Source organism: Sardina pilchardus, chromosome 20 (genome assembly GCF_963854185.1).
Source record: "Sardina pilchardus chromosome 20, fSarPil1.1, whole genome shotgun sequence".
NCBI classification, from domain to species: domain Eukaryota; kingdom Metazoa; phylum Chordata; class Actinopteri; order Clupeiformes; family Clupeidae; genus Sardina; species Sardina pilchardus.
Genome location: NC_085013.1, coordinates 12,265,371 through 12,293,011, shown reverse-complemented (window position 1 = coordinate 12,293,011; position 27,641 = coordinate 12,265,371). Strand labels below are relative to the sequence as shown.

Sequence of the window (27,641 nt, the reverse complement as noted above, 5' to 3'; positions counted from 1 at the left end):
AAGATTCTACGATATCAGACTTTAAAGGGCATTGACAGATTTCCTTCATTAAACGAACCATTAATTCATTCAATCATATTATTATCCCTGTGAACTAGGGAACTAATGTATATGGGCATGACCTGTGCAATCAGCTACTGTAGGCTGTTCATACTCACCCAGTGAAATCTGCTGAGTACATGCCATAGTCGAAGACGTAGACACGGGTGATTTGGCAGAAGGTGAGGTATCCCAGGGCAACCACAAAACAGTACCTGAGGGAAAAGAATGTAGTTTTAACTAAAGAAACAGAAAACCTTTGCACATATTATAACATTTCTCTTACGCTCATCCATTGGCATTTCATAATACATAACACCTCTGCATTTCTTGCGCGATTAAAGCCAAACGGTGTACATTCTCGGAGACATGCATCACACCACAATTGGCTGAAACCTCAAATAATACCGAACGCATGAGATCTGGGCTCCACAACTCCACGAGCTCACACAGTGGTGGATTTATCACCATCACACCACCTGGGGAAAATGCTACATCAAGCTCCTCTCTCCACTTCTCTGTGATCAATCCTCGCACTCCAGAAGTGTGCAATAGCTTTCACCATCCAACACCTGGGGGATGTAGGAGGGAAAGGCTGGCAGGGAGGGTACCACAGCTGGTACAGTTGGAGCGGAGGCAGCCGAGTAAGGGAAATATGATTTACCACGATACAGATCGTGTTCTTATTCTAAAGATCTCCCGGCATCCTGACACGTTTTGTTTTCAGTCTAAAAGGCAGTCTATTGTGGTGTGTCGTGTCTGAAAGCTGAATGATGCAAATGAAAGTATTGAACAAAGACGGAGAGTGAAAGAATCGCTACATGCAATGTCAATCCAGGAAATGAAAACAAAGGGCACAGATCGGGGGGAAGCAGGGGTTGGGGTGCTTTCACACTGAAAATGAAACAATGCCTCTCTGACAATACAGCGCCATCTTCATCGTGCTCTGTTAGCATTCGTCTCTCCACCGAAGTGAGAGCTAGATAGATAGATAGATAGATAGATACTTTATTGATCCCCAAGGGGAAGCTGTGGTGAATGAAGAGGGGATTCATAAATGCATCTCTGCTGTTATTCATTTGTACACCTCAAAGGGCGAGAGAGCTTGCGGTCTGTAGCTGAGGGTTTATTCTGATAACATTCTGAAAAAAAAAATTCCAAATCAAACCAAATTCTCCTTTGTCGCAAAACTGAAACAGCACAGTGTCTATTGATAACAAGGTTACATCTGAGAGAAGAAATCCATTTCAAAAGCTGGAGGCGTCACAGAAACACTTGCTCAGATGTGGCAAAACATGTAGGGAGAGGCAGACGATCTAAAATCTGGATTACACTTTCTCACAGGCGGAGATAGAGCAATGAGATAGAGCCGAAGAGGCCTTTGCTTTGCTGTTCTTCAGAGAATGATTTGTCTGTCATCTCCACAGCGTTTCGTTTAGTCCTGCACAACCTCTGGCTGCAGATAGAATAAAAAGTGTGTGCAGCATTAATCTTATTCACAGCCCCCCAAAAAGAGGCTTTGTTTGGAGCGTTTCTGGGGAGGTGGGAGCAGATCCTTGAGGCCTTGACCAATGCTGATGAACAGCTGCAAACAGCTGCAGCGACCTCTTGCCTCCTACTCCCCAGCAAACACTGCCTGTATTGAGCCTCTGAATGGGCCGCGCTGTGCAAATGTGCTTATGTGGGGTGGACGGCGAGCTCAGGGATGAACCGTGCCATTGAAGATTTCCTGCTGGAGCGCGCCGATGATGGCTCAGGGGGGTGTGGGGGGGGGGGGGGGCGCAGGCCCTCCCTCTGTCTCTGACAAAGCGGGCCTAACACTGCGGCGATCCTCCATGCCATTCAGCTGCATTCAGAGCAGCGCCTGTCCAGCCAAGACACTGAAGGCCTTGACAAGGGAGCGACCGAGTGCAATGCGTGCCCAGACACCCAGCGATGAAGGGTCCCCATTCTTCGGTACAGTAGAGGGAGAATGTGCAGAGGTTTGGACGCGGACGTGGGCTCACCGGGGTCACCGGGAGCACAGAGTGCAGCAATGGTGATCACCCTTTCCTGGCTTGTCCAGAGTTGAATGGCAGGAACAGACTGATCTATCTATCTGAAAGGAGATCTGGATTTGTGTTTGAGTGTTCCTTAAAATACGGTAGTGCCTTCCCTAATCATTTACAGAAACTAGATGACACAGCACTCCGAAGAGGAACATTAGGGCTTTCCAGATAATACACTTAATTAGGAAAAACGGTCATCAAATACGCAACCATTGCTGTTTTGGGGTTTCAGTTCTGCAAAACGTGAGCCATAACATGAGCAATGAGTCAATGACAGATCTCAGAGATATTACACAGAGAAAAGCTTGGTCCTTATCACACTGACCAACCCTTTTACCGTGACAAACATCAGCTCATTCTAGGGCCTGGGACCAAGAAGCATCTACTGGTTAAGTACAGTCATGGCTTATTTTGAAAACTGTTGCATAATTGGGTCTAAAGGTGATGTATCTTCTCCACTTGACTGAAAAGAATGAAAAATAATATCCTGATACTTGGTAGCCTGGCTAGTGCCTACCATTTCTCAAATGAGACGTGGTCTGGCAACCAGACGTTCATTTTCTCGTATTTGAAAAAATGCCCAGATCCGTTCATTGGGCGCCACGGGTGTCTATCAAATGCGTCTGTGCATTGCTCATAATGGTCTTGCTTTCTCCCCTGTTCTGTGATTGGTCGCCAACATCAGGCGAAAATGTGGACGTTGGTTTCCAGACTGCCTTAGCAGCGTGAAAGAAATCACCGCGCAAGGCAGTATGGGAACACCCAGGCTAGATACTTGGACCAAACTGCACCATATAATTAATCAAGTAACATATTGTCACAAAGGAATATCAAGCACGGTGTACTGTAAATACAGGGAAGCAGAAAGGTCCTCCCTTTTAATGATACACCAACAGCTGTCATTTCTAGGTCATGGCAATCAAGACTACAGACTTCAAAATGACAATCATCAGTCTGCAACTGGATATTCTAGGCTATCTGATGAAACAGCTTTAATGAGTGTTTTGTGTCTGCGGTGGATGAATATTGTCATCATACACACACACACACGCACACAGGTGCGACCTATTTGTCCTTCTGTCACCGTCACGTCTCCCAGCCATCTGTGGGGCATGTGTGTTTGCATGGCTAATCAAATATTTTCCCTGCCTCAGACACGCACACCCTCACACACACAGAGGGACAAAAAATATGTCTGCCACAACATGCATTGTAGTTTCACAGGGAGAGACGCTGAACTACAGGCATTTGACAAAAAAGCTTGATATTTATAGTTTTCTTAATTTTAGCCACTGAAAAACAAACTTTGATCCAATGACCCAATGATCCAATGAATGAGTTGCTAATGCTTCACAATAACCTGCCACCACATCACTGCACATTAGCTACCACTACTAACAGCAAGTTCTGCAATCTGCAAGATTGGGAACCCGTGTGACTTTGAAGTGCGGCAGACAACCACATACAAGAGATGCTGATTCATCTGTGTGATCACTTTGGAGGTTGCAGTCTGGAGGCTTTAGGAAAACACAGAGGTGTTTCTGTGAATGAGGCCGAGCCTCACTGATTGAGAAAGGATGATCCAAATCATGGAAACACTTCTAAAGTCCATAACTCAACAACATTATCAGCATCAGCATCAACAGTATCAGCAACGGGTCTTAAATGATTTGAAAGAAATACTGAATATTACAACCTTCATGGAACTATTATTTATTGCAGGACTGATGTTAGGAAGTCTGTGTAACTAATAAATTGGCAGCAGATTGTATACACACACACACACACACACACGCAAACACTCCACTCCACAGCATGGGGTAGAGTGCAGTCCTGGCGAAGAAAAAAAAAAAATTGATTCTTTACCAAAAAAAGAAAAATCAATGGACTGGGCTTGTTTTAGGACCTTTTAGATGAGTCCTACAAGAAACAATTAAGCTTCTTTACAGCCTGGTATGCCACTCTGGAGCACACTGGCTGGGCAAAGCGCTGAGCGTGCCCCACCATGGCACACTCCCACCCCGCAGTAGGAGCATGTGTGGCCCCCTTGCGAAGCCGGCTCTGCTGCCTATCCTACTCATGTCAAACAGAATACTGTATGATCTGGGCTTGTTAGCGATAGAGCCTCTTTGATTCTTCCCTGTTACATATGGAGCAACAAAGCGAGAGCCTGCACACCAGGGTATCATCTGGATCTATCTGCGGGACAACTGGAGTGGATTACAAAATGAGACACCTGCAATAACAGTCAGCCAGAGTTGAGGCTGCCTTATTGCTGGCATTTCAGCAAAGTTACTCCTCATCTAAAAAAAAATAATTTTCCACCTGATCAAAAGTATATTTGGAGCAACTTTATTAGGATTAGGGAGCTACTTTCAGATAGAATCACTGGAACAGACATCTTGGTTTGTCAGAAGGACAGATGGAAAGAACAACCCCTCAAGTAGGGTCTATCAAATCCAACACTGGAGAACCAATGTCACTAAACAGACGTGAGAGAAATGGTTCTGTCAGAGACGAGTCAGGAAAGAGCCCGAGATCCCGCGGTGGCGTCTCCCGCAACATCATTAGCGTCGCGGCGAGAAAGACAAATGGCCACAGCAGGTCTGCTCTCTCCGTCAGAGACGGATCGGCAAGGAGAGAGCGAACCACATGTTCAGTATTCCGAAAGAGTAGAAACGTCGACTCCAGTGCGCCTCTGTGTGCTGCGCGCTGTTCAAATACTGTCTCATGACACTCTGGAGAGAAAGGGAGGCGCCATCTGCACAAACAAACACAAAGCAAATACCCCCGCGCGTGTGTGTGTGTGTGTGTGTGTGTGTGTGTGTGGACGACTCCGATGGACGCGGCCCTTTCTGGTTTCGTTTCGCAATCAGATTAAAAGACGCGACTGTCAAGAGAGAGCTCTCTCTCTCTCTCCACTCGTCTGCTGTTCGTCCTCTTCTCCTCCCTCTCCATTTCCCCCTCTTCTCCGTCTCATCGCGAGCGTTGTTCCATCACTCGTGCCGTTCATCTCCACTAATTAGCTCGGTCATTAGGTTCGTGCACAAGTGCTCGTTGGCTTGCAGTCATACTTGATTAAGCACAGTAATTGAAATCAGTGAAGTCTGTGTGTGTGTGTGTGTGTGTGGGGGGGGGGGGGGCACCTTGATTACAGCGCGCCACAAGGGTTGGACAATCAATACCCCTTTTGGACCCTGCAGCATGACTTGGATGGCGAGACTGAATAATTGCTGTGTAACATATTAATCATCAGGTGAACTTATTGCCTTTGTCTTCCAGCCCCTCCGCAATCCAAACAAAGTTACTGTATCCGGCATGCAACAACTGATGGCAACTTCTACGAGCCACAGTTGTGAGATTGGCATCGACCAGCAGGGGGAGCTCTGTAGTCTGTGTACAAAACAAGGGCAGAGTGCTACAGTACATCCAGAAGGTTCTGTCAGCTCTCGTTTTACACGTTCAACAAAATGCCTCCGGTTCCAGACAGAAGTGGCATCATATAAAAATATCCCAGAGCGCCATAAAAGACAGATTAACACAGCTACACGCTCTACCGGTTTATCACTTCAGTGGGCTGGACTGAAATGACCAAACAATATCATCTTTCCAATAAAGCACTGACAGTAAGAGAGAGTGGGAACAAGGAGGGTTATGACAGAGAGGCAACACATGGTTGATAGTAAACAACTAGGTTCCTTTTTCAGCGCATACTTCTTGCAGCTGCATTACTTGTAGAACTGTAGCACGCACCACTGAGGTGGGCCCAGCTAAATCTCCACAGAATCAAATTCAAAAAGGCTGACTGAAAACGGCCATATATTTTTCACATGGCGTTTGCTGCGCTCCATTTTCATTTCTGCGGAGGGCTGCTTGGGACTGTTTCACTGTGGCTTCCGCACCTGCTTATCTGCTACATGTAGACTAGAGCATTACAAAACAAGGAATCTCCATTGTAGCCATGAGGAGTGGCCGCACAGAGGCGGCGAGACAAGATGAATGAGCGGGAGAGGGGGAGGAGAAGGAGGAGGAGAGAAGAGAGGAGGAGGAGAAGGGGTTGGTGGGTGGGGAGGTGGAGGAGGTACAGGGGGGAAGAGTATTAGAGGTGGAGAGGCCCTGTTTCCAGCCAGCTGGAATGAGGCCCAGAGTACTTCCCTCCAAAAGAAAAAGCGTTAACCCTTTCACGGCTTTTCCGCCACAAAAAGAGGCTACTAATCAGAGGCGTCCTGCCCTGATTGTGCTCCCCTCGCTGTTCTCGCGGCTGATGAGGGAGATGTTACGTGTGAAGCTTTTCAACACTTCTTTTTTTTCACCCTCTTCGCAGCACAATGGCGACACTTCAAAACATGCCTGGTGCCTTTAATCAGAGTGAGAGCTCTGTGGCTCTCTGGGTAGCTGCCAGGTCAGATCGGCTAATAAAAAAGGACCCGCCTGACCCTCTTTACACACACACACACACACACACACACACACACACCTTCTCTGCGCTTCTATTCCTCTACCTCTTTTTTTATGCAATCTTGTTCCCCGTGGGCGCTGCGCTTTGCTCCGTGGTCTATTAGAGGAGCGTGGCTACCTCCGAGAGCCGAGGAGGCACACTGTCCTTCTTTAACACACACACACACACACACACACTCGCTCTCTCTCTCTCGCTTTCCCATGATATGGAATGGGCGTGTCTACAACTTCCTCATCCCTGTGGAGTGAGAAAGCATCACACCCAATAGGAGTCCAACAAAAAAAAAAAGGAAACAAACTGTGAAATTCATTAATTCAAAACATATGGTGGGATATTCAGGATGCTTCAGATTATATTAGATTTAAATTTCCATAAGGAGTGAGTGGCTATGTGGATAAGTACGTCAGTCTTGTGAGCAGTCTTGGTGACGGGCCAAAACAGAATCTTGAAACTTGTGCAGCAGGACGAACAAAGGCTTTCACTTTTCTTTCGCCATCCCACCTCCACCCCTGACATTCACAAACACCCGACGACACAGACGCCTGCAGAGCACCTGTGTTGCTTCATTGCCATTATTGCCGCGGCTTTCTGTTTCATTGGGCACACCTGGGCCTCATTCAGCAGGGCGCGTCTCTTCCTCGTGTCCCCCACAGATGGAACTCAAGTGAGAAGTGAGCAGCAGCTGCTCTCTCAACAGCTACCCCCCCCCCCCCCCCCCTTCCCCCATCCCTGGGCCTACTCTGTGTGTGTGCGTGTGTGTGTGTGACCATACCGCACACAGACACGCACACGCTCGAACACATACACACACGGGTAGAGACTTTGGACCTTTTTTGCTCAAAGGTCTCAGTGGAAGACGAGAGGGAGCACTGAAATGTCTCTGCTCACTCAGCAGAGGTTGAGCTAAAGGTCAAACACTTAGAAATGTTTCTGCCATGATAATTGCGCAGTTATGTAAATGGTAAAGGCCGATGGCCTCGTAACTTGACACTGCATCGCAGCCCCGTCACACTTTGACATGGACTCTTCCAACCGACTTTTACGAAACACAGACTCTGACCAGAACTCTGGGGTACCACCCACTTTCAGGTACAGTACAATATCAGCAAGAGGCATAACCCGGAGATATGACCCCGTCTGCAACTAGCAATAAAACTTGAACGACTAAACAAATGCCATCTTTGTGACTGAACACCCTTGGGACTTTGGTTCCCCAATGAAAACAAATTAGAACAGAGTGCATTCAAGTATTAATATTGAACTGTGTGCATTCAAGTGTGAAGTAGTATGCTATTTTAAGGCATTCAGAGTTTTCTACCCAAATAAACAGACATGTTTAAAAGGAACACACCTGTAAGCCTGTCTTAATTCTAAAAGGACACACTCTCAGGGACACTATCCCCCTAAACACATGCCATAATGGATTTGGGTCTGTGTTTCCATAACATTTTCATTTAAATTCCTGCTAAGCTTAGAAATGCTTCCTTCATCTGTGAAAACACCTGCATATCCACCTCCCATCAGTATCTACAGTTCCATGGAAGAAACACACACACACACACACACACACACACACACACACACACACACACACACACACACACACACACACACACACACACACACACACACACACACACACACACACACACACACACACACACACACACACACACACACACACACACACACACACACACACACACACACACACACACACACACACACACACACACACACACACACACACACACACACACACACACACACACACACACACACACACACACACACACACACACACACACACACACTTCATTTGGTTATGATTGGCATCATGGCTTCAGCTCTGCCCAATTTCATGTTTGTATTAACTGTAGTTATGGGGGGTGAGCAGAGCAGAGCTATATTCAGAGAATTCCCCGCAAGGGACAGTATCTACGGCTCACAGTCAATACACAACACAAACACAGACAGAGTTTCTCAGGGGTGAAGGAAAGGGGAGACCAGCGTGTGTCTCTCTCTCTCTGTGTGCGTGCGTACGTGTGTGTGTGTGCGTACGTGTGTGTGTGTGTGTCTCTCTCCCTCTCTGTGTGTGTGTGTGTATGTGTGTCAGCTGACACGGGCTGTGGGCCAGCGTGTCTAAATCAACACAGAGAGTAATCATCGCTGATGTGCCCAGCAGTGGCCAGCCCTTCAGCCGTCATCATGAGCATCAGCACAGCCTCAGAGGTGGAGGGGGGAGAGAGCAACGGACTTGCCACGCCACAACACAATGAGCCAACCACAGATATGTCTGTATCACAAAACATATTGACCCAACAGAACCAATAAAGTAGATGAATCAGAACTTAATTTGTGAGGGGGAGACAACTCTAATTTGCTGGTGTAAAGAACCTCTAGAGTCTAGACTCTAGACAATAATATCAGGAGAGGCTGATATGCCACATGGAAAAAAGACAGTCATGTGATGAGTCCCTTATCTGCCAAGCAATCAGGTTTAAGAAGTTGACGGCCGATAGATGGAACCAGGTGAAGTGTAGGGCTAGTGATTTGGTGCGCCATTAACCTTTGATGCCATTAGACCAACCAGACTCGGACTGGAAAACTACTGAACGCAGGACACTCACTTGTGCATGTGCTCCAGACCGGCGAAGATCATGATGCCATACGTGACGCCACTCTGGACCAGGAAGTGTAAGGCATACCTGCAAAAGAGAAACAAATGGGATGAGCGTGGGCCACTATGCGGAGTGCAAGATAGCGATGCCTGGTATGTCAATTATAGCATATCAGCCTTTTTCAAACTTTGTTTATGTCAGGCCCTGTTATGTCAGACTCTGGGATCATAGGGCCCACCCACATGGTGACTCCAAATTGTCAAGTATTTCCTGATTGGGGAAACTTTTGCTTTCTTTATCAATCGCGGTTCTGTGGTTTCTCTATCAGTCCACTGATTCATGATCAATTGTGGCACAAATTATCAGAAGAGTAACAGCGACATCGGACATAATTTGACATTCCGTGGCACCACGGACTAGCAGTCTCCTCGTTTGAGAAACGCAATGATGGATCACAAATGCATGCCTGACATCTTAAAATGGTCTTGATGTACATTCAGTCTAACCGGTTATCACATTTAATGTTCCCATTGTAAACTCAATCTGAACTGTGTGATGATGACGTGATGATTGTGGGCCCTGCCTGGTCTGCTTCCTGACATGAAGGAGTTCCCCACTACAGACAACACTGCGAAGTCAGCAGTGCCACCTCTCCAGCCACACTTCTCTTGCCCGGCCCAAAAGAATGTGAATAGAGCAGGGCACTGATCAAATTAACTTATCACAGTTACATAATAATTGCCCATTAAGTCATAAAAAAAAAAACCTGGTCGGGAAACGCCGGCCACGTCCATATCCGGATTGCGCCAGTTTTATTACCCAGACTTTATCTCGGCTCTGTCCACTGGCCCCAGTGGTTCTGAGTCTCTTCTCTCTATCGGAGATCAGGCACAACAAACAGAGGCTGACCTTTAAAAGCTACTGATATTACAACAGACAGCAGAGGGGTGAAGGGCAACGCCGACGACGCCAGCAGCAAGCAGAACAGCGGGACGGGACGGAATCTAAAAGATGACAAAACAACGGACGCGTCACGCTACAAAGAAAATGGGACCCCAGTGGCCAGTGCCACCACTGGGCGATGTTCTAAATCTCGTCGTCTCGTTCATCTTCTGGTCTGGAAATGAAGAGTGCTAGGGCAGCATCCTATTCTAGTTTGATTTATTTTGTGCTTATTTGAAGGTTGTATACAGAGAAATTAATGGGCTTATCCATGTATGAGCTTCAAGCAAGAAGTGAAATTATATTTTTTTTGTAAAAAACCCTTTTTGCCATCATTTTCCGATTTATTTTAATTATATATGGTCACGTCAAGGACGAAAAAACACACCTAATATTCCCACTATCCGCCTGGGCTTTGTCACAATGATGCATAAAAAAACCACACAATAATGCAGACTAAATCACACAAAGACACCAGCACCCGTCTATCAAGCTACCATTGCCAAAAGTTTCTGTATGCTATAAGGCAATTAGCCTAGCTTGCTAGCTTTAGACCAAAGCTGCTGCTTTAGATACTAACAGTAAAATCTAACAGCAAGACCAATCTTCTGGGGGAGGGGGGTCTTCTGTTGAAAAGGGAAAAGGTTCTATCCAAGGACATTATACAGGATGGAGGGCTTTCCATAGTTGAATCCTTACTAACCGTGGAAAAAAAAATGATTCCCACGTGTTTCTTTGACCAAAGAAAACAATAGCCAGGTGACCTGAGTCAGAGTGGAGGACAAAGGAAAGGGAAGCATAACAGGATGTTCCACTGCCAGACCTTACACGTCAAAAGGCTCAAGACCCAGAGGGGATTGCAAGCAGCAAAGAGGCCGAGACACAGCCATCCTAAAAATACACCGCCATTTGTATTGTTAATTCCTCCATGAAGGAGGGCTTGCTGCGTGAGTGATGTGAGTGATGTGCCATGCTTAGGTTTCATATCCATCAGAGCCGGGCGGTTTTAATCCCCCCTGCCCATAGTGCGCTTCCGTCGCTCTGTGGTTTAATTGACCGTGCATCATGCACTCGTTCAGACCGCGGCCCTTTTGTCCTGGGCCTCAGATGGACCGGGCGCCTGCTCACTGGGCTAACGGTGGAACGCCACCGTTCACCGAATCACGCTCATCCTACAGTGGGACCAGTGGCTCCAGTGTCGCCAAGAATGTCCACTTCAACTAGAGAACCACTACAGTCATTTCCTGCATATAAGGCGCATTTGTGTACAAGCCACAGGACAGTGTTTTATGCAAGTTAAAAGAAACAAAACCATATTAACACCATATTAACTGCCCCTGTGTAGTAACCTCATAGCTGAAGACATTTTGGAAAATCAATGCATAAGCCGCGGCTAATAGTTGGGAAATTACGGTACCAGAAAAGTCAGTAGGTTAAAAACTCTCCCCTGATAAAAAAGAGAAGTCTCCAGATTCAAGAGTGCCATTTCCTCTCTTGATCTTGAGTGTTCCTCCACATGAGAAAACTAGGCCCCCCGCCGCGACCGCAGTCGGCTTTGAACACAACAAAAAAAGTCCCTGTTGTGCAACAGCACAGTTGAGTCTAACTGCTGATTCACCACAACATGACCACTATGTCGTCTTATCCTCCAGACTGACTCACGTCACACCCTCGAGATCCATGTGCTTATGACCAACTTACAAAAAAGTCTTCTGACCCAGCACCGCGTGAAGGAAAAGAACACCAATTCAATAATGCATATGAATGCTACCTCACAATGTGCATTATGTTCAGGGAAAATGATTCAAAATAAACTGCAGCAATAAGCACTGCAATCGAGCCGGGTTCCATAGAGTGCAAATCTGCAAATGTTATAGGAACTACAAAACAGGCTCTTCAGTGTGAAAACGCCTCATGACAAACTCCAAACAAATGACCAGACTGTGACTCTGCACTGTTGCAGCTTCGCGATGAGAATCCAGACTTCACGATGACGCACATCCAGGTTTAGCATGCCTTGAGAATCTGCACTCACTTTGGGTGCTGAAACAAGGTCAATCCTTGTTTCCCCATTGCCAGGCAACTCCCGGGCACACAGCTCTGCTAGTGTGCGCCCGTCAGCTGACAGGCTCCCAGTGGATGCCCCTCCTGGGTCTTGGCCGTGGGCTGAGCGGGACCTTATTACAGGCAGACGGCGCTGCTACCTGGGGCTCGGCACAGGCTGGATGGGTGCTGGGACAATATCATCAGCAGGCTAGTCACTCTGCATTTGGGCATTAGTGAACTCGAAAGCAGGCTGCGATCCTTTTCACACACCGCGTGTTCTACATCTTAGGCTTCGTTTAAGAACAGAATAGTTGTACGCTCGAGATGTTTACTTACCAGAGTCAATTTATGACATGGTCATATTTCAAGATTATATCTCGCTAATAAATCACAAATGGGGGGGAAACAGTGCAACAGCCTCCTCAGCCACAAGTAGGGCAGAGATATAGAAAGCGCACCAGATGGGGAATTGTGTTGCTGTAAAACAGGAGAGGTGTGGAGAGGACGTCAGCGGCGTGATGGATGCGCTTGCCAGCTTCGCCAGAGCCACAGGAGCTCGGGCGGTCTGGACGGTGGCAATCAGCGTCCATCATCCCTAAAGCTGTTCGGCTCTCGCGTTCCAGAGTCCACCGCGCTCTCTCGTTCTCTCTCTCTCTCTCTCTCTCTGTCTCTCTCTCGCACGGCCGCTGCTCGCCGAGCGCGAGAGCTCAGGAGACAAGCGAGGCGAGAGGAGAGGAGAGGAGAGAATGTGGGTCACTGTGGACTGTGCCATGCCGTCACTGCGATGACCAACAGCCTTGGGGGAGGTTGCCTGAATTACCTGTGCTGAGTGGGTCTGCCATTGCGTACACAGGGTGCAATGATGCACAATGTTACTCACGGTCCCCTTTCCTATTTGTCTCCTAAATCTCCACTACTAGGATATTGAGGGTAAATATAACATGAAGATTTATGTATGTTTGTGGCTGCAACATGATTTGTATACTTTGTGTAGTTTTTAACACTATATTTTGGTGACTGAAAGGCTGCTTCCCTGATCTGAGATCAAATGCATAGTTATTGTATAAATAACCAAATAAAACACTTCCATGATCAGTGTATAGATTCTACATAGATTCTAAATCACAGGAGTCATCTCCAATCTATCTGGTGTTTGCACTCGGTGGCTACAGTTACTACACATGCACGTTTCTGGTTTCAACCTCATGAAGACATACAGTACCCTGTACATCTACAATGGATCCTCACACACCATCTCACTTCAGAGTGCTGAGGGCCGCTAAAGCAGCTCGCGCCGCCGTGCGTCTAACATTTCACACATCCTTTGAACGTGCCTTTGAGGTAGATGGCAGGCTGCCAAGGTACAGTGGCCCGCCTGCACCGAGAGCACCCATTTAATAGGATATCAATTACCCTCCGCATCGACCCGTGGGGGGGGGGGTCTCGATGAAGTGCCTACTTACCAGCCAAAGCAGAAGAGGGCCAGGTAGAAGCCCAGGAGGGTGGCCACCACATGTCGGACAAACGGGCTGGTCTTACTGGGGTGCAGGTAGAGCCGGAACCAAAAGGCCATCAGCAGGGCAAAGAGCTGGCAGACTACAAAGTTTACCTGCGAAGACAGCAGAGAGACACATCATTAGGGCTGATGCCACAGAACTTGCAGAATGCTAGCTATAGGAGTAATCGTTTCCCTTTGCGATTAGAAAGGAACAGTTATTTGGTTGGTAGGGTTTAAGGTCTGACCACGATCCATGTTTGAGTCATGTCATGAATCCCTTAGGACTACAGGGATATCTCTGTGGGCTTGGTGGTGTTGTGATACAGGCCATGTTCAGACATGTAGGGGTTTAGCCTGTTACCACTGATTTCTTAACTCAGACATTGCACTTGACACACAAAAGGCACTTACACAAGGAGAACAAAAACAAAAAAAACAATCTACCCACACATACACTTTTACCGCAGGGGAACAAATTGACAGAGCACAGCAGCTATCAGTGATTGATGAGAACTCTCTGATATTTTCACCTGCTTGGGTCCTCTGTGCCTCCCCAAGAGCACACGCAAGGCTCCGAAATGCCACCACGCCTCTCTCCAGTGCACAGGGTTAGTGTGCTCCTCATGCTACTGTAACAGGCCATGACCGCACGCACACACACACCTTCCTCCTCCCTCACCCACTTCCTCCTCTGCGCCGTAAATAACCCTGAAGCCGTTTGCTGCATCTTTGGTCAACAAGAGCTACAATACAGACGTATATCACAAATGGGTGCGTAGATAAGGAGTGCATTGAGGTCTTGGCACTGGGAGGTGCCCTACCAACAACAGACCCTGAATATGGATTCAAAACTGCTCTCAAATCTATGCCAAGTGGACTAATCCACCACAATAAAGTGGAATGATACAAAACAGCAGGTCCACGTCATGCCAACAACAGGACCGGCGTCTACCCATCCACCAATGACCTAATTGATATGGCGCCTCCTATGGTACGAGACTCCATTCGAACAAACGGAAAACAGAAATCAGGTTCATCTGCCCACTCACACCCATCGCCATGCTTATTTCCACTAAGCTGTAAGGGGGGGGTAACAATGCGCTGGCAGATAAAGGGCAGCACGCTTAACTCTGCGCCCGGGAGATGCCCCTTTCCATTACCTAATGTGCAGCTTAGAGGTGGGCGCAAAGAGGCTTTTGTGGCATTATGCAGATTGTCAGGGGCGTGTGTGCGCCGGCTGACGAGGGGTTGAGTAATATCAGCGAGAGTGTGTTTAGCCGCTGGTGAGTGATGGGGCTGTGGGTGATGGCAGTTCTGCGGTCTGGCGCTAGGTGTGTTCCTAGCGTTTCAACACTGCGCACTGACTGCACACCTACTGCAAACATGGCACACCTCTGGTTTAACGAGCGGTTGCCATGTTACGGCCACAGGACAAGTGGTTTTCAGCCACTCCTGCTAGGTGTTATCAGCAAGCGCGTAATCAAGGGGCAGTGTGCTTAACAATGACCACGGAAAGAAACCGCGCATGAAGAGAGGAGATGAACAGTGCTGTTGCGGTGACACTATTCACGGTCAGTCAGATATGAAGACGATAACCAAACAAAGAAAAACGGTCAGTCAGCACAGTCGTTATTCAACGACTAATCATAGAGGCGCCATCTGACTCTTGACTCAATTAAAGACAGCCACTCTCATCCACTCACTCATATAAATACCCAGTCTCTCATTCACTCATTCTTTAACGCTACTAACTCACTTCCTGAAGGAGGACATCATGTGCACCAAGTTAGGTCAGATGATGCACTTTGTTATTCATCACCCTCCATGACACTCCCACACCATCCAAGGCTGCAGACAGAGTCATTTCACCCTCCATTTCCCCTTTCCCCACCGCCGACTCCCCCAACCACCTGCCATCTCCTCCCCGCCAGCCAGACCCTGCCATCAGTCGGCATAAGAGACTCCAGCGCCCAGCCTTGAGTGATTAAGAGCATGCAGGAATCAGAAGGCCCTGCAGCAATCAATACAAATCCCCACACAATGCCAGAGTGTGGATGTGAATAAACATGAAGCAACCAGGGGTCCTCCATGTTGTTGTTGTGTGTGTGCGCGCGTGCCCACCGCTCCTTTCGGAGCGTCTTGTCTTGGATCCCAGAACGCTGTGTACTCTGAGTCGTGGAGCGCGTGTTGGTGTGCGCCGGGGAGGTCTGGCCTTCTTCAGCAGAGGAACAGATGCCACTGCCCGAGAGGCCCTGGGCTTTTATGGCACTGCAAGAGCCGCGAGCGTGGCCACGGGCTGCCTTAGTGACAGTTTGTGTGGTAAACAGAGCCACATTGTGTGTGTGTGTGTGTATGTGTGTGTGTGTGTGTGTGTGTGTGTGCTCGCATGTATGCACAGCGCGGGGAAGCGAGGAGCTCAACAATGCCCATGTCACCGGGGCCTTTTGTCTCTGGTGCCTACGCTACGCTACACTATTGTGGCACGACAGCACTGGAGCGGGTGAATCCGCTGGACACGCGAGCGCCACTGAAATTAGCTCAAAGTAAGCTAATCCTCATAAAGCAGGTCTGTCAGTCTCCCACTCGCTTCCTGTCATTCTCTCTACTGTCCTGTCCATTGAAGGCATAAAAAGCCCAAAAAAATAATCCTTAAAAAAAAAAAAGCAGGTCTGTCAGTCACGGGCAAGGCCATGCGGCCAATAACCACTGTGGCATGACGGCCATTTGTTGCGCAACGCACATTTAAAGCATTTATGACCATTGCAAAATGCAGTCCGGTATGACTGAGGGGGTCCTGCTCTGCCTGCATTGTCCTGAGAGTCAGAGGTACTGAACTAGCATTCCATTTCCAAGTCCATTTCAGCAAACTGGACTTCTGCCTGAGGTAGCTGTACAACACATCTCTTTTGATGTGGTAAAGAACATACCATTCCTGACCTTCTCAGCAGTAGGGGTCAAGTACATACAGTATGTCTGAGGTACCCCTGTATTGCTGAGAAATGCTTTCAAATTGCAGCAGGGCATACACAACCCCCCCTGGATGACTCTGGTCATTACCGGGATATCTGAAAAGACCAAGGGGGTGTGAGTGAGGGAAGATACTGAAGTGTCACCAAAGGAAGCGTGAAACAAAGAGAAAAGGACCACAAACGGAAGCAATGGGAAATGAGAAAACTGAAGAATGAGAAGAGACTCCGAGATAGATCCTGCAGCAAGTGAAAGAGACACAAAGAGAGGGAGAGGAGGGAGAGGGGGATCAGCGCACGAGTGTGATCAGGCATGTGATGAGAAAAGACAAAAACAAATACGAGGCAATAACGAGACAATTCCACTCGGATAAAAAAAAAAAGGCAATTGCTCGACCGAACCCGCAAACAAAAACAAAACAGGCGAGCGTCGAAGGCGGCGGCGTCCTGGCCGTGCGGTGACTCAGGTAGCCAAACACGGAGCCACTCGTGCTGTTTTCCTTCCCCGCTGCTCGTGTGTGCTCTCAGAGCAGGTGGCCCTGGGTGCGCCCGCAGCGACATGAATGAAGCCGGCAGCCTACTGCGCGCCTCCCCAGTCTGAGCCTGACACAGCCCAAGGACTTAACAGGGGGAGAGTGTGTGTGTGTGTGTGTGTGTGTGTGTGTGTGTGTGAGAGAGCGAGAGATTGAATGTGCCTGATATTGGTTGGGTTGCTTTAGTGAGGATGTGTGTTTGTAAGTTTATGTGAATATGAAAGAGAGGAGTGGAAAGAGATGAGGTGAGAGAGAAAGTATGTGAGGTGAGGTGTGTGCGTGTGTGTGTGTCACCTGTCTGAGGATGGATGGCACTGAGGGCCCAAATGGAAACTAGCACCAGTTGTCCTGCCAGGCTCCAAAAGCCTCAAAACATCCACTTTCATTGGCCATTCAGCCATACTTCACTCCCTCTGAGAACACGCGACACATTCTCAAGATCTCAGCTTTCAGTTCCTGTATGTCACCATCATGTATACAGGCCCAGCCTCTTCTATAAATACCACCTTATATTTATATCTGTATATACATTCTCTCTGCATCTGTTGGGACAGAACTTTATGACTTTCCAGACTTTCCAACTGTTGCTTTCAAAAGCAGTTTTTTTCCAATGGCCTCGAGGTCTGATGTGTTTTGAATACCTCTGTTGCTTGATGTTTTGTTAGCACAATGTCCCAGCTAGTCAAGCTACATGAGCTTAACAACCTCCAGTCATTCACCACAATACACCAATACATCAAGCAGAGGCTAAATATAGACCCAAAGAACCTTCTGTTAGTACAGGGTTCCCAACAACTGGAAACGGTCTACCTTATAAAACCTTCTGACGTTTCTGAACTGTACCGACATAATGCATGCGGTAGGCATCACATCACTTAATATGAGATAAGTTATGGGTAGATTATGCGTTTTAAACAGCCACAAAGTCTGTGTGTGCGTGTGTGTCAGTGTGTTTGTGTGCGCGCGTGTGTGTGTGTGTGTGTGTTCTAAAGCCAGGGGGCAAATGCAGATGTAATTTCATGCTTTAAGCTGTATACAAACTCTACTCTCAGCAATATGCACTATTGTTTGCCAAAATAACAGGATTGCTTTATCAAGCATGCATCTCGGCCAGAGGCAAAAGAGCAGAAACGGAAACCCACCATGATAAAACAACAGCGCACAGCACAGCATATACACAAACAACAGGAGTGAAGTAACTACAGATTTTGCCAGCTTATGTTTCCCTCTCAGTAGTGAAAGCTCTGGTAGTTTATCCCCAATCTGCTGTAAAAACAACATCCCCTTTGATTCTCTTTGAGCGTCGTCCCCTCCACTCCATGATCTATTCCCCTCTTTATTCGGAGCAGCGAGGCCAAACTGAGACACTTCGGTCAGCGCAGCTGATCTGGGTTAAGGACAGGAATGACAGTGGCTTGTTCCTGCTGCCCAGACGCTGAACTGGGTCCAACTGCAGCCCCGGGGGACTCGAGAGCAGAGCAGACAGCTACACGGAGGTGCCACACCTTCACCACAGAGGGCACAGGGAACATCTTTAGGCCGTCATCTGCACCAGAAAACATCCGTTATCATTAAAAAAAAAAAAGAAAGAAAACGCTGTGTCATGGTCGGGCGGCCATAGTTTGAGCATGACTGACCACCCACTCCCAAAAATACCTCTCATACATACACACACACACACACACCAGGAAGGATACCAAAACAAGGAACACACAAGAAGGAGTGTTTATTTTCAGTGCAATTGTAGGATTGGACGAGGATGCTTGGGGTGCCAAGCTGGGAAGACTATTTTGGACCGTTGTTGGTGAGCCATTCCCATAATGCATTCTGTTTTAAAATCAGTAGGTGACGATGGGCGGCAGGGAAGCTGCTTAATGGCGTAACTATTTCTGAACATCATCATCATCCCCCCCACAGGTATGGGGAGTGTTAGCGTGTGAGTGTGAAATAGAGGGAGCGAGAAGAAAAGGGCAACAGGAACACAGGAGAGAGAGAGAGAGAGAGAGAGAGAGAGAGAGAGAGAGAGAGAGAGAGAGAGAGAGAGAGAGAAAGAGAGAGATGGAGAAACAGAGAATATGAAATGACAAGTGGGGGAAATGGGATGGTATTGTACCATAAACAACAGATAGTTTTTCCAAAGACTTCAAAAGTAGCATGTAAAACTAAAACACTCCCTTCAAAAGACCTAGGAAAGGTTTGCTCCTCCATCCATTAGAGTGCTTGCACAGTCACACTACCTACTGAAGTACCAGCCTGAGCTGAGAATGGCCATTGCCATCAGACTAACTGTTATGAGTTTCACCTTCACACGTTGTTGCACTTTATTCACAGACATTAGCGCGTCTCCTCGGCTACGCCACTAGACTCGTCTGCGGCACTCACTCTGCTGTTCACCGCCTGCCTCAGTCTGGCTGTTTAGCATCCTCATCAATTTCCTCCTGACAAGCACAAACAATGTGTCTCTTTCTCCGACACCCGGAATATGTCACGCTTGTATCAGATGCGGCATGAACAATGCAATAATCGGATCAGTCAATTTCACATTCCGGTACGTTTAAAAGGCCAAGTCGAGCTCACGACAGAGATCTTCGCTCATTAAGCAGTTTATTTAAGATCTTTAAACTCGAGACAAGGGGCATGAAAGAGTATCTGAAGAAGGGAAATTCATTTGGAGGAAAGAACTGAGCACTTGTGCAAGTCGCTCATGGTTAACAAACTAAGCGACATTTGACAAAAGTGTTTACAATAGTGTTTACTAAAGTCTGGCTGTTCAAATGAAATATAAGGAAACGTCTGGCGGTTCAAACGGGATTTAGGGAAAACGTCAATATTACAGGTACATCCAAGAGATGGACACCAAGAGGCCATGAGCACTGAAATGCCCAGTACTGGCCATAGGTCAGACATTTCATAACACACTGACTGGCTGACTCACATATTACATGTGTGCAGAATTACATAATGTCACACAAAACAAGTTATGAGATGATATAGTGACACTGAGTGAGTGTGAGAGAGAGAGAGAGAGCACAAGACAGAGAGAGCGTGCAAGACGGAGAGAGAGAGAGAGAGAAAGGGAAAGAGAAAGAGAGAGAGTGTGTGTTCCAGACTGCCTTCCATCCTCAACCCATCTGGCTCTGATCTGTGGCTAATGGGCAGATAGGGCAAGGGAGAAGGAGAAAGGAAAGAAAAACACAAAGATAAAGAGACACAGAGTGATAGACAGACTGTGTGTGATGGGAGGAGTGTGTGGGGGGGTGGAAAGTGTTTGGGAGGAACAAATGATGAAAGTGGGAGAGAGACAAAGTCATGGTGAGAGGGAGAGAGATGGACAGACAGAGACCAAAGCAGATCTGAAGGGGCAGACAGAGGCGGCCCTTAATGGACACAGAACATGTAATAGACCTCACAGATATCTGAAGAGCACAGACACAGAGAGAGGAAGTGGGTCGAAGATGAAGGGCGAGATGTAAACAGACCGAGCAGGGACACCAGTGAGGCTGTGACAGGCGGAGAGAGGGGAGACGGAGCTGGAGAGCCCAGCGGCCGAGGACAGCGGATCAGCGTGACGCGGCAGCCGAGGCTGAACCTTCCGGAGTGTTCCGACGCGGCCCGGAGGATGCTGACAGGCTGAGACTGGCTGCTTCCTGCCTGCTTAGCATTCATCCGGCGCCTCAGAGAAAGAGCCTAACACCGGGCTCTGCAGCTCACTACCGCTTGGAGTTAATCTCTAACGGCTCACACACACTCGCCGAGCACACACACACACTCGCGTACACACACTAATGAGCCCGACATCTGAAGTCACCGTGTTGTTGCTGTGCTCAGCTCATAGCAATTTCACTCCTCTGAGCCACCCAGCAAGTTCGAAGATCAAGTTGGTAGTTGGTTGGCCACTTCATAGAAGCACAGGGAACCATTCAACATGTATTGGGCTAGCTGTGTTTCAGCTTTACAGCGCGTGTGTGTGTGTGTGTGTGTGTGTGTGTGTGAGACCACTCTGGGTGGGCCAGACACAGAGTCTGTAATCAACCAGCAACCAGCCTTCTTTGCCAGGGCACACGGCTCCCCTCAAGCCCCTCTGCTCCCCTCAGCTGTGGTTGTGTCTGCTGTGCTGCCGCTGCCGTTTCTGGGGCAAGCGTTACCCTTGCCATGTATGTATATGAATGTGTGTGTGTGTGTGTGTGTGTGTGTGTAGAAACCTCAGAGAGACGTACAGGCACAGCCGGCAGCGCAGGCACAGGAACCGTGGCAGGCGGCTGTAGAGCGGTGCGGTGCTGCCCGCGAGGCTAAAAATAGCGCCGTGTGGATTTCCCCCCCGACCACGACACAACACCCTGCTTGTCAATCAGTGGAATATAGAAGCGACGAGACAAAAAAAAATCCCCCTATACACACACACACACACAGAGAGGCACGGACACACACACACACACACACACACACACACACGTATGCAAACCAAGGCATGGCCGTCCCCTCAACTGGGTTATGTCACCTACCAGTTCTCGCTGCTGCCAAATGACAGTGAAAAAGGCAAACAAACAAGTCTCTCTCTCACACACAAATACACACACACAAGCCTTCTCATTCATTAAGCTCCAATCAAATTTAGCTGTGCAGTGCTTGTGTGTATATGTGTGGCCTTGTGTCTGGCAGGGCTCCTAGCAAACATTCATGAAGTGGTGGTGATAATGAGAGAAGGAGCAAAGATTGCTTGGTTGTGTGCGTGCGTGCTAGTGTGCGTGTCTGTGTGTGTGAGAGCGTGCGTGTGTGTGTGTGTGTGTGTGTGTATGACGTAAATTCCATTCTGAGCCCTGCCTCCAGCTGTAATCTTCGGCAGTGGAATCATCCATCTCTCCGAATGCAAAGTGACACCGCCACACTCAAACACCCAACTGTAACTCTGCCCCCCACAATTCCATTTCAAAGTCAGCTGGCACAGTTCTTCTGAGCCAAATACACACACACACACACACACACACACACACACACTCACACGCACACACATATACAGCACAACATAAGCAAACCTGTTTCAATCAGCACAGATGCATTGGACCACCAGACCATTGCACATGCAGCCTAATCCACTTATGCAGGCAGGTGCTGGGCTATCCGTGGGAGCAGTCATGCAGGAAAATTCAATGATATGGTGGAGCTCTTGGCCACAAAACCTATTTGGCAGATACAGATGCTCCACACCCTCTCAAACCCACTTTATCACCAATGTCTTGGGACACAAGAGTTTCCCCTTTGATGTGCAACGTAGCCTGCCATCTCAAGCCATGTGCCTCTCTGATCTCAAACAATGGTCATTTCAGATACGGAAACGAATGTGCAGCACAACACAACTAACAACATGGCCGACCATAGAGGGACAGTACAGAACAAATCCGATGAATAACTACGTCGGTAGTCTTTGGTAAGACTTTCTCCCGTCGTGCCAATGAATAATGGAACCCAGACACGCATCTATAATGCATGGGAACACAATACACACTCACAAACAGTTTTGTGGTGGATTAAATGTTTAGCCAGTAATGGTTGTTGACGGGTCAAAAACAGTAAAGGAAAGCAGAGAGTAGTCGTCCTATTCCTATCTCGGTGACAAACAAACACACCATGGGGGGAAACTATATGCCCACCCCTGACAGAAGACACAATCGATGGACCATCATCTCAGATATTCCCACTTCAGCATATCTATATTTCTCCCTTCCAGTGAAAACTACATCGAATCCACAGCCAAAAGATGTAAGCTCTTCTGGTTTGGGCCGCAATTTGTAGCTTAAAAAAAAAGAACATTCAAAACTGGCATCGAATCTCCGGTGCCTTTTAATAGACTTGGGGAGGGTGTTAGCATAGACGCTACAGTCAATCCCATTACTGTAACTGTCACTGACATCGGATGCGGTGTGTGGGGCTGACAGCCAAGGAAAAGATCATGACTGTGCCGAGAGGTTGCAGGGGCAGAGATGGATGTTGAGACGCGGTCTCGGTCTCCGGTCCGCTGAGCTGCGTGGCACCGTGCGCCCCTCTCGCTCCCCCTCTGGCGGCTTAGCGCACTTTACTGTGCGGGGCAGGAATACGTGTGGGTCCCGCCTGGCGCCGTGCCCCATGCCCACAGCCACAGTGAGTCATCCATGGTGACAAATACCACCAGAACCAGCGCAATCCCATACTGGCGTTTCCACAAGCCCGTGCAAGATTTACTGGGATCTGCTGCGAAACATTCAATGCTCAACGCTCCACACCTAGCTGTGTAGAGAACCGTGAACAACATACAGCCAAGTTGTCTGGTCTGAGTTTGCAACAAGATAGAGATTTAAAGCACAGAACTAATGTCAACAGGTGGTGAAAGAAGGGGGAATTGTTGTTCTGCTTCTTTAGGAGTGATTTACAGTGTTTTGGGGACCGTGCTAGGACTAGGAGCATCAAGAGTGGTCTGTGCAATATAGAAATGGGTTAAGTTCTCCAGGCTCAAGAGCTCTCACATGCCAGAAATTCTTATTCTCCTGTTCTTGAAATGCAGCCATGTGCCTAGACATATACAGCAATACTCGCATAGTGAAGGCTAAGCCATGTGCCTAGCAATACTCGCATAGTGAAGGTAATTTCCACTGCTCACATCCATCTTATATGTGAGGAAAAAACCCCAAAAGGTTACTAGCCTTGCATATTTTAATTCCATCCACTCCACTGATCGAGATGTTTTCTTAAGTGCCAGTTACCTTGATTTGAGTCTACTTGCTGCAGTATATGAAGGCCCCCTTAGTAATTCCAGATGCATATCAAACACAATGGGGCATCATAACCGTTCAGATGAGCAGTGGCTCTGCTCACAATCATGTACTAGAGGTAACCATAGCTTTAGACTTTACAGTAACAGGCATGACATGAATGACACCGTCTTAAATCTCCAGACTTGACTAGATTGGGAGAAGTGGCTGAAGTATCAAGTAGCACGTCACGCGGAGGTGTCAGATTCAGAGGCAAGTTTCACTTTTTCCAACGCCAGTGGCGAACCTTTCATCTAAATGTTCTCAATTTGAAAAAGGTCTAATTATAATTATAATTAATGGCTACACAAATGTTTCAATATTATCCATTGAGATTCATATGTATTATGTGCTTCCTGTGAACTGTGAAATGTAGCTGTATTGCCAGCATCTGATTAGGTCTTTATTTTGTTGTTCAAGGATTCCATCTTTATCCACATTCCACACCCATATTCCGCAACTGTTATGCACCAAATACAATTCTATTATATATTTATGTGAGGTCCTAATGATTGTGAAAATAAGAAAGGCTTGCCTAAGAGCCAACCAGACACACACAGGGCTACACGGAAGGTACAAGTCCCTGAACAGCCAATATGGTTCAGAAGAATTTCTGAAGCAATACAATCCAAATCTTTACAAATGCAGTTTAAAAAGTCTATGAATATCAGGCTATTATTAACTCTAATGGGCCTATAGTGCAGAATTCTATAGCCTACCCTTGTGGGATTAAAGAAGAATGAAAAGGTATGAATAATTCAAGTCTGTAGTCAGAAAAAAACACAATGAAAATAAGGGAGGGTATTAAATCTGCAGACGAGGTATGGTCACGTCACGTGATGTTAAAACTTTCTATTAATGGCAGGAGGAATAAGTCAGACCAGAGCTTTTGGCTAAAAAGTGCCTACCGAGGCACTCTCTCTCTCTCTCTCTCTCCCTCTCTCTGGTGCTGAGTCTTCCACAGACAACAGACAGGTTGGAGGACGCGCAAGTCTGAGGTTCAAAAGAACCACTTTCACTTCCTCAACCGCACCTTGCACCCCCCCCCCCCCCTCCCTCCTGCCCTCTTCGCCTGCCCAGACCCACCCAAACCATGAAGGCTGCCCTTCAAAAAGAGCTTTCAGGGAGCTTCTGTTTGCCCCCCCCCACTCACACACACACACACGCCCAGGTGTTGCAGTGTGTCTCGGAGTCGCTTCAGAGACACACAAGTTCATGGCAGGAGAAGGCATACGTAAGCTTATGCTTCTCCATGTACTTCCCACCCCACACTGATTAGGCGCCAACACCCTACACACAAAACTGGAATAAAATGAAAAAAAAAAAAACAGAAGGAAACAACCAAAACGACAACAAAACTGCAAGACCTACGCCTCCACCGGGGGCTGGATACAGCAAATGTTCAACATGATCCTCTTAAAAAGGCCTCCGAAATGCAGGATGTTTTTTATCTTACGGGGACCAAGCTGCAATTAGCCTCGCGGCGGGAGACAAGGCCAACAAAACATCAGCGAACAGCAGCTTAGTCCTCTCAGCACTGGGATACATACGAGTGTGTGCGTGTGAGTGTGTGTGTGTGTGTGTATGTGAGTGGGCACTACCGCCTCTCCAGCAGCCTGTCCATCAGCAGTCCGCCTGGGCTTGGCTCTCACCCACCCACTCTCCCTCCCTCCCTCTCTCCCTCCCTGAGCTGGGAATCACAAGGTGGCAGCTGGCGCTTTTGTTCCGACCAAACAAATAGCCAGGCTCGTTCTCTCTGTTTGCCCACCGTCGCTGCCGCCGCCGCCTGGCTCGCTGTGGGGCTTCGAGACGGACGCTCAACGGTCATCCGGGTGACCAGCAGCGTTCCAGTTCGTCTGGACCACAGAAGGAGACATCAAAGGAGGTCAGAGGCTCGTCAGGGCCAGAGGCATCGTCTGCACCAAGCTTATCAATGATTCACTAGGACGTCCACGCCAGGTGGCGGATAGATGGATAGATAGACAGATGGATGGATGGATGAATGGATGGATAGATAGACAGATAGATGGATGAATGGATGGGTGGGTGGGAGTTCGGCTGGTGACACAAGGCTGGAAATGTTTGTGCATGGTGTCTATCCAACAACCACCAGGGTGGTAAGCGTTGGGCCCTTTTTCAGTATGTGGGGTACATTTTATCGAGAAGCCTTTAGCAAGTCTGGCAGATGAGTCTTCACCAGCAGTACTGAACGGAGCTGCAGACGATGTATTATGTAGTCTGGCCTGTCTACATGCACAGCAGCATGAAAGTTTTATAAGCATAGTGTAACACACTCTTTAAATGTTAAACAACGTTACATCTACCTAGAATCTGACACTCAATATAATACACTATTTGTGGAGCAGAAACAGTTGGCACAGTTTTTTTATACTATGATTGATAGTATCAGTGAGACGTGAGCAAATACACAGACACACCAGGAAAGGAAACTGGCTGGTGGTGTTGAACCAGCTTGGCAAGCCCGGCGGCAGCGCAAGCTACATGTCCCACGGAACTCCAACGAACTATTGCGCGCGCACACACGCATCTTTGGTATCTTTCCATCTCCTTTTTTAAAACATAACCTGGGGAAGAATGTTTCTACAAACACACACACACACACACACACACACACACAAACACACCAAAAACCAGCCGACTGCTTACCCAAGCAAGGCATTAGCATGCCTTCTGGAGAGGAGGCCTTGCAAGCCTCATATCAGAATTAGCAGCAGCTTCATTCAGAGAGGGTTTTACGTCAACCCCCCCCCCCCCATTTGCATTCCCACTCCTGCTTGGCTGCACATATTTTGGCCCAAGTCACCTCAGCCCTTACTACTGTAGTCTGACTCACTCTCATAACCATGCAGCCTATAAAAAAACAGTTTACCATTGAGGAAGTCAACAGAAGAGTTTCATCAGGATAAAGTGCGTGATGAATGCAGCAATGGCTTGGCAACTGGATAAAGAGGGGAAGGAAGGGCTTGATGAGAGAGGGGAAACCAGTGCAACCAGTGCTAGCCCAGACTCTAATGAATGACCAAACCAAATCACGCAGCTCACTCGACATCGAGCATATGACACGGGGTGAGGTCATCGCTGCAATCAGTGCCATGGGTGAGCTGGCGCCAGCTCCTCAGCAATACTACTGTTTGCACTGTCACACGGAGAGCCCACAGATAGGACGGGTAATAATACTACAGCTCTCTGTTGAGAGAGCCTGCCAAATCAATGCCAAAAACAGCAGTGGGCTACGTGGTGCATACTGGAGGATCTCCATAGATTTGACTTGAAATGCAGTAGTGCTAGAGGATGTTTTAATGGCTTTGTGGATGCACACTGTGTGGGCGAGATGGAGACAAAAGATGAGAGGAGAGAAATCAAGACTGCCATGCGGCTCAGCACAACTGTTGAGCTTCACACATTTGATGTTGAAATGGGGGGGTTGGGGGGGGGGGGGGGTCAGGTGTGACTGCCGACTGAAATCAAAGCGAATCTAGCGTCTGCATAAACCAAGCTCAACCCCAAGGAAGGTGGCACTGGACTTATTCACGGAGGCGCCCCCGAGGGCACGATGGCATCTGTGGCTCTGCCAGCTGATCCGCCCCAACAGTGGCACTTTAAAAATACCACATGCTCGCGGGCAAACACGCTGCCGCGCCATCAACACTCTCAAGTCAGATCCACACATGGGAGGGGGGAACAGT

The 27,641-nt window shown here is 48.0% G+C and overlaps 1 protein-coding gene across 1 annotated transcript in view; it reads right to left on the bottom strand.

Moving 5' to 3' along the window:
- mboat2a (membrane bound O-acyltransferase domain containing 2a) overlaps positions 1 to 27,641 on the bottom strand; it is a 56,473-nt gene that overhangs the window by 17,276 nt on the left and 11,556 nt on the right. Inside the window, exons 2-4 of the mRNA XM_062522854.1 lie at positions 13,619 to 13,764; positions 9,177 to 9,254; positions 159 to 254 (exon numbers count right to left, since the gene is read on the bottom strand). Coding sequence (XP_062378838.1) covers positions 159 to 254; positions 9,177 to 9,254; positions 13,619 to 13,764 — 320 coding nt within the window. The remainder of the gene's footprint in view (positions 1 to 158; positions 255 to 9,176; positions 9,255 to 13,618; positions 13,765 to 27,641) is intronic.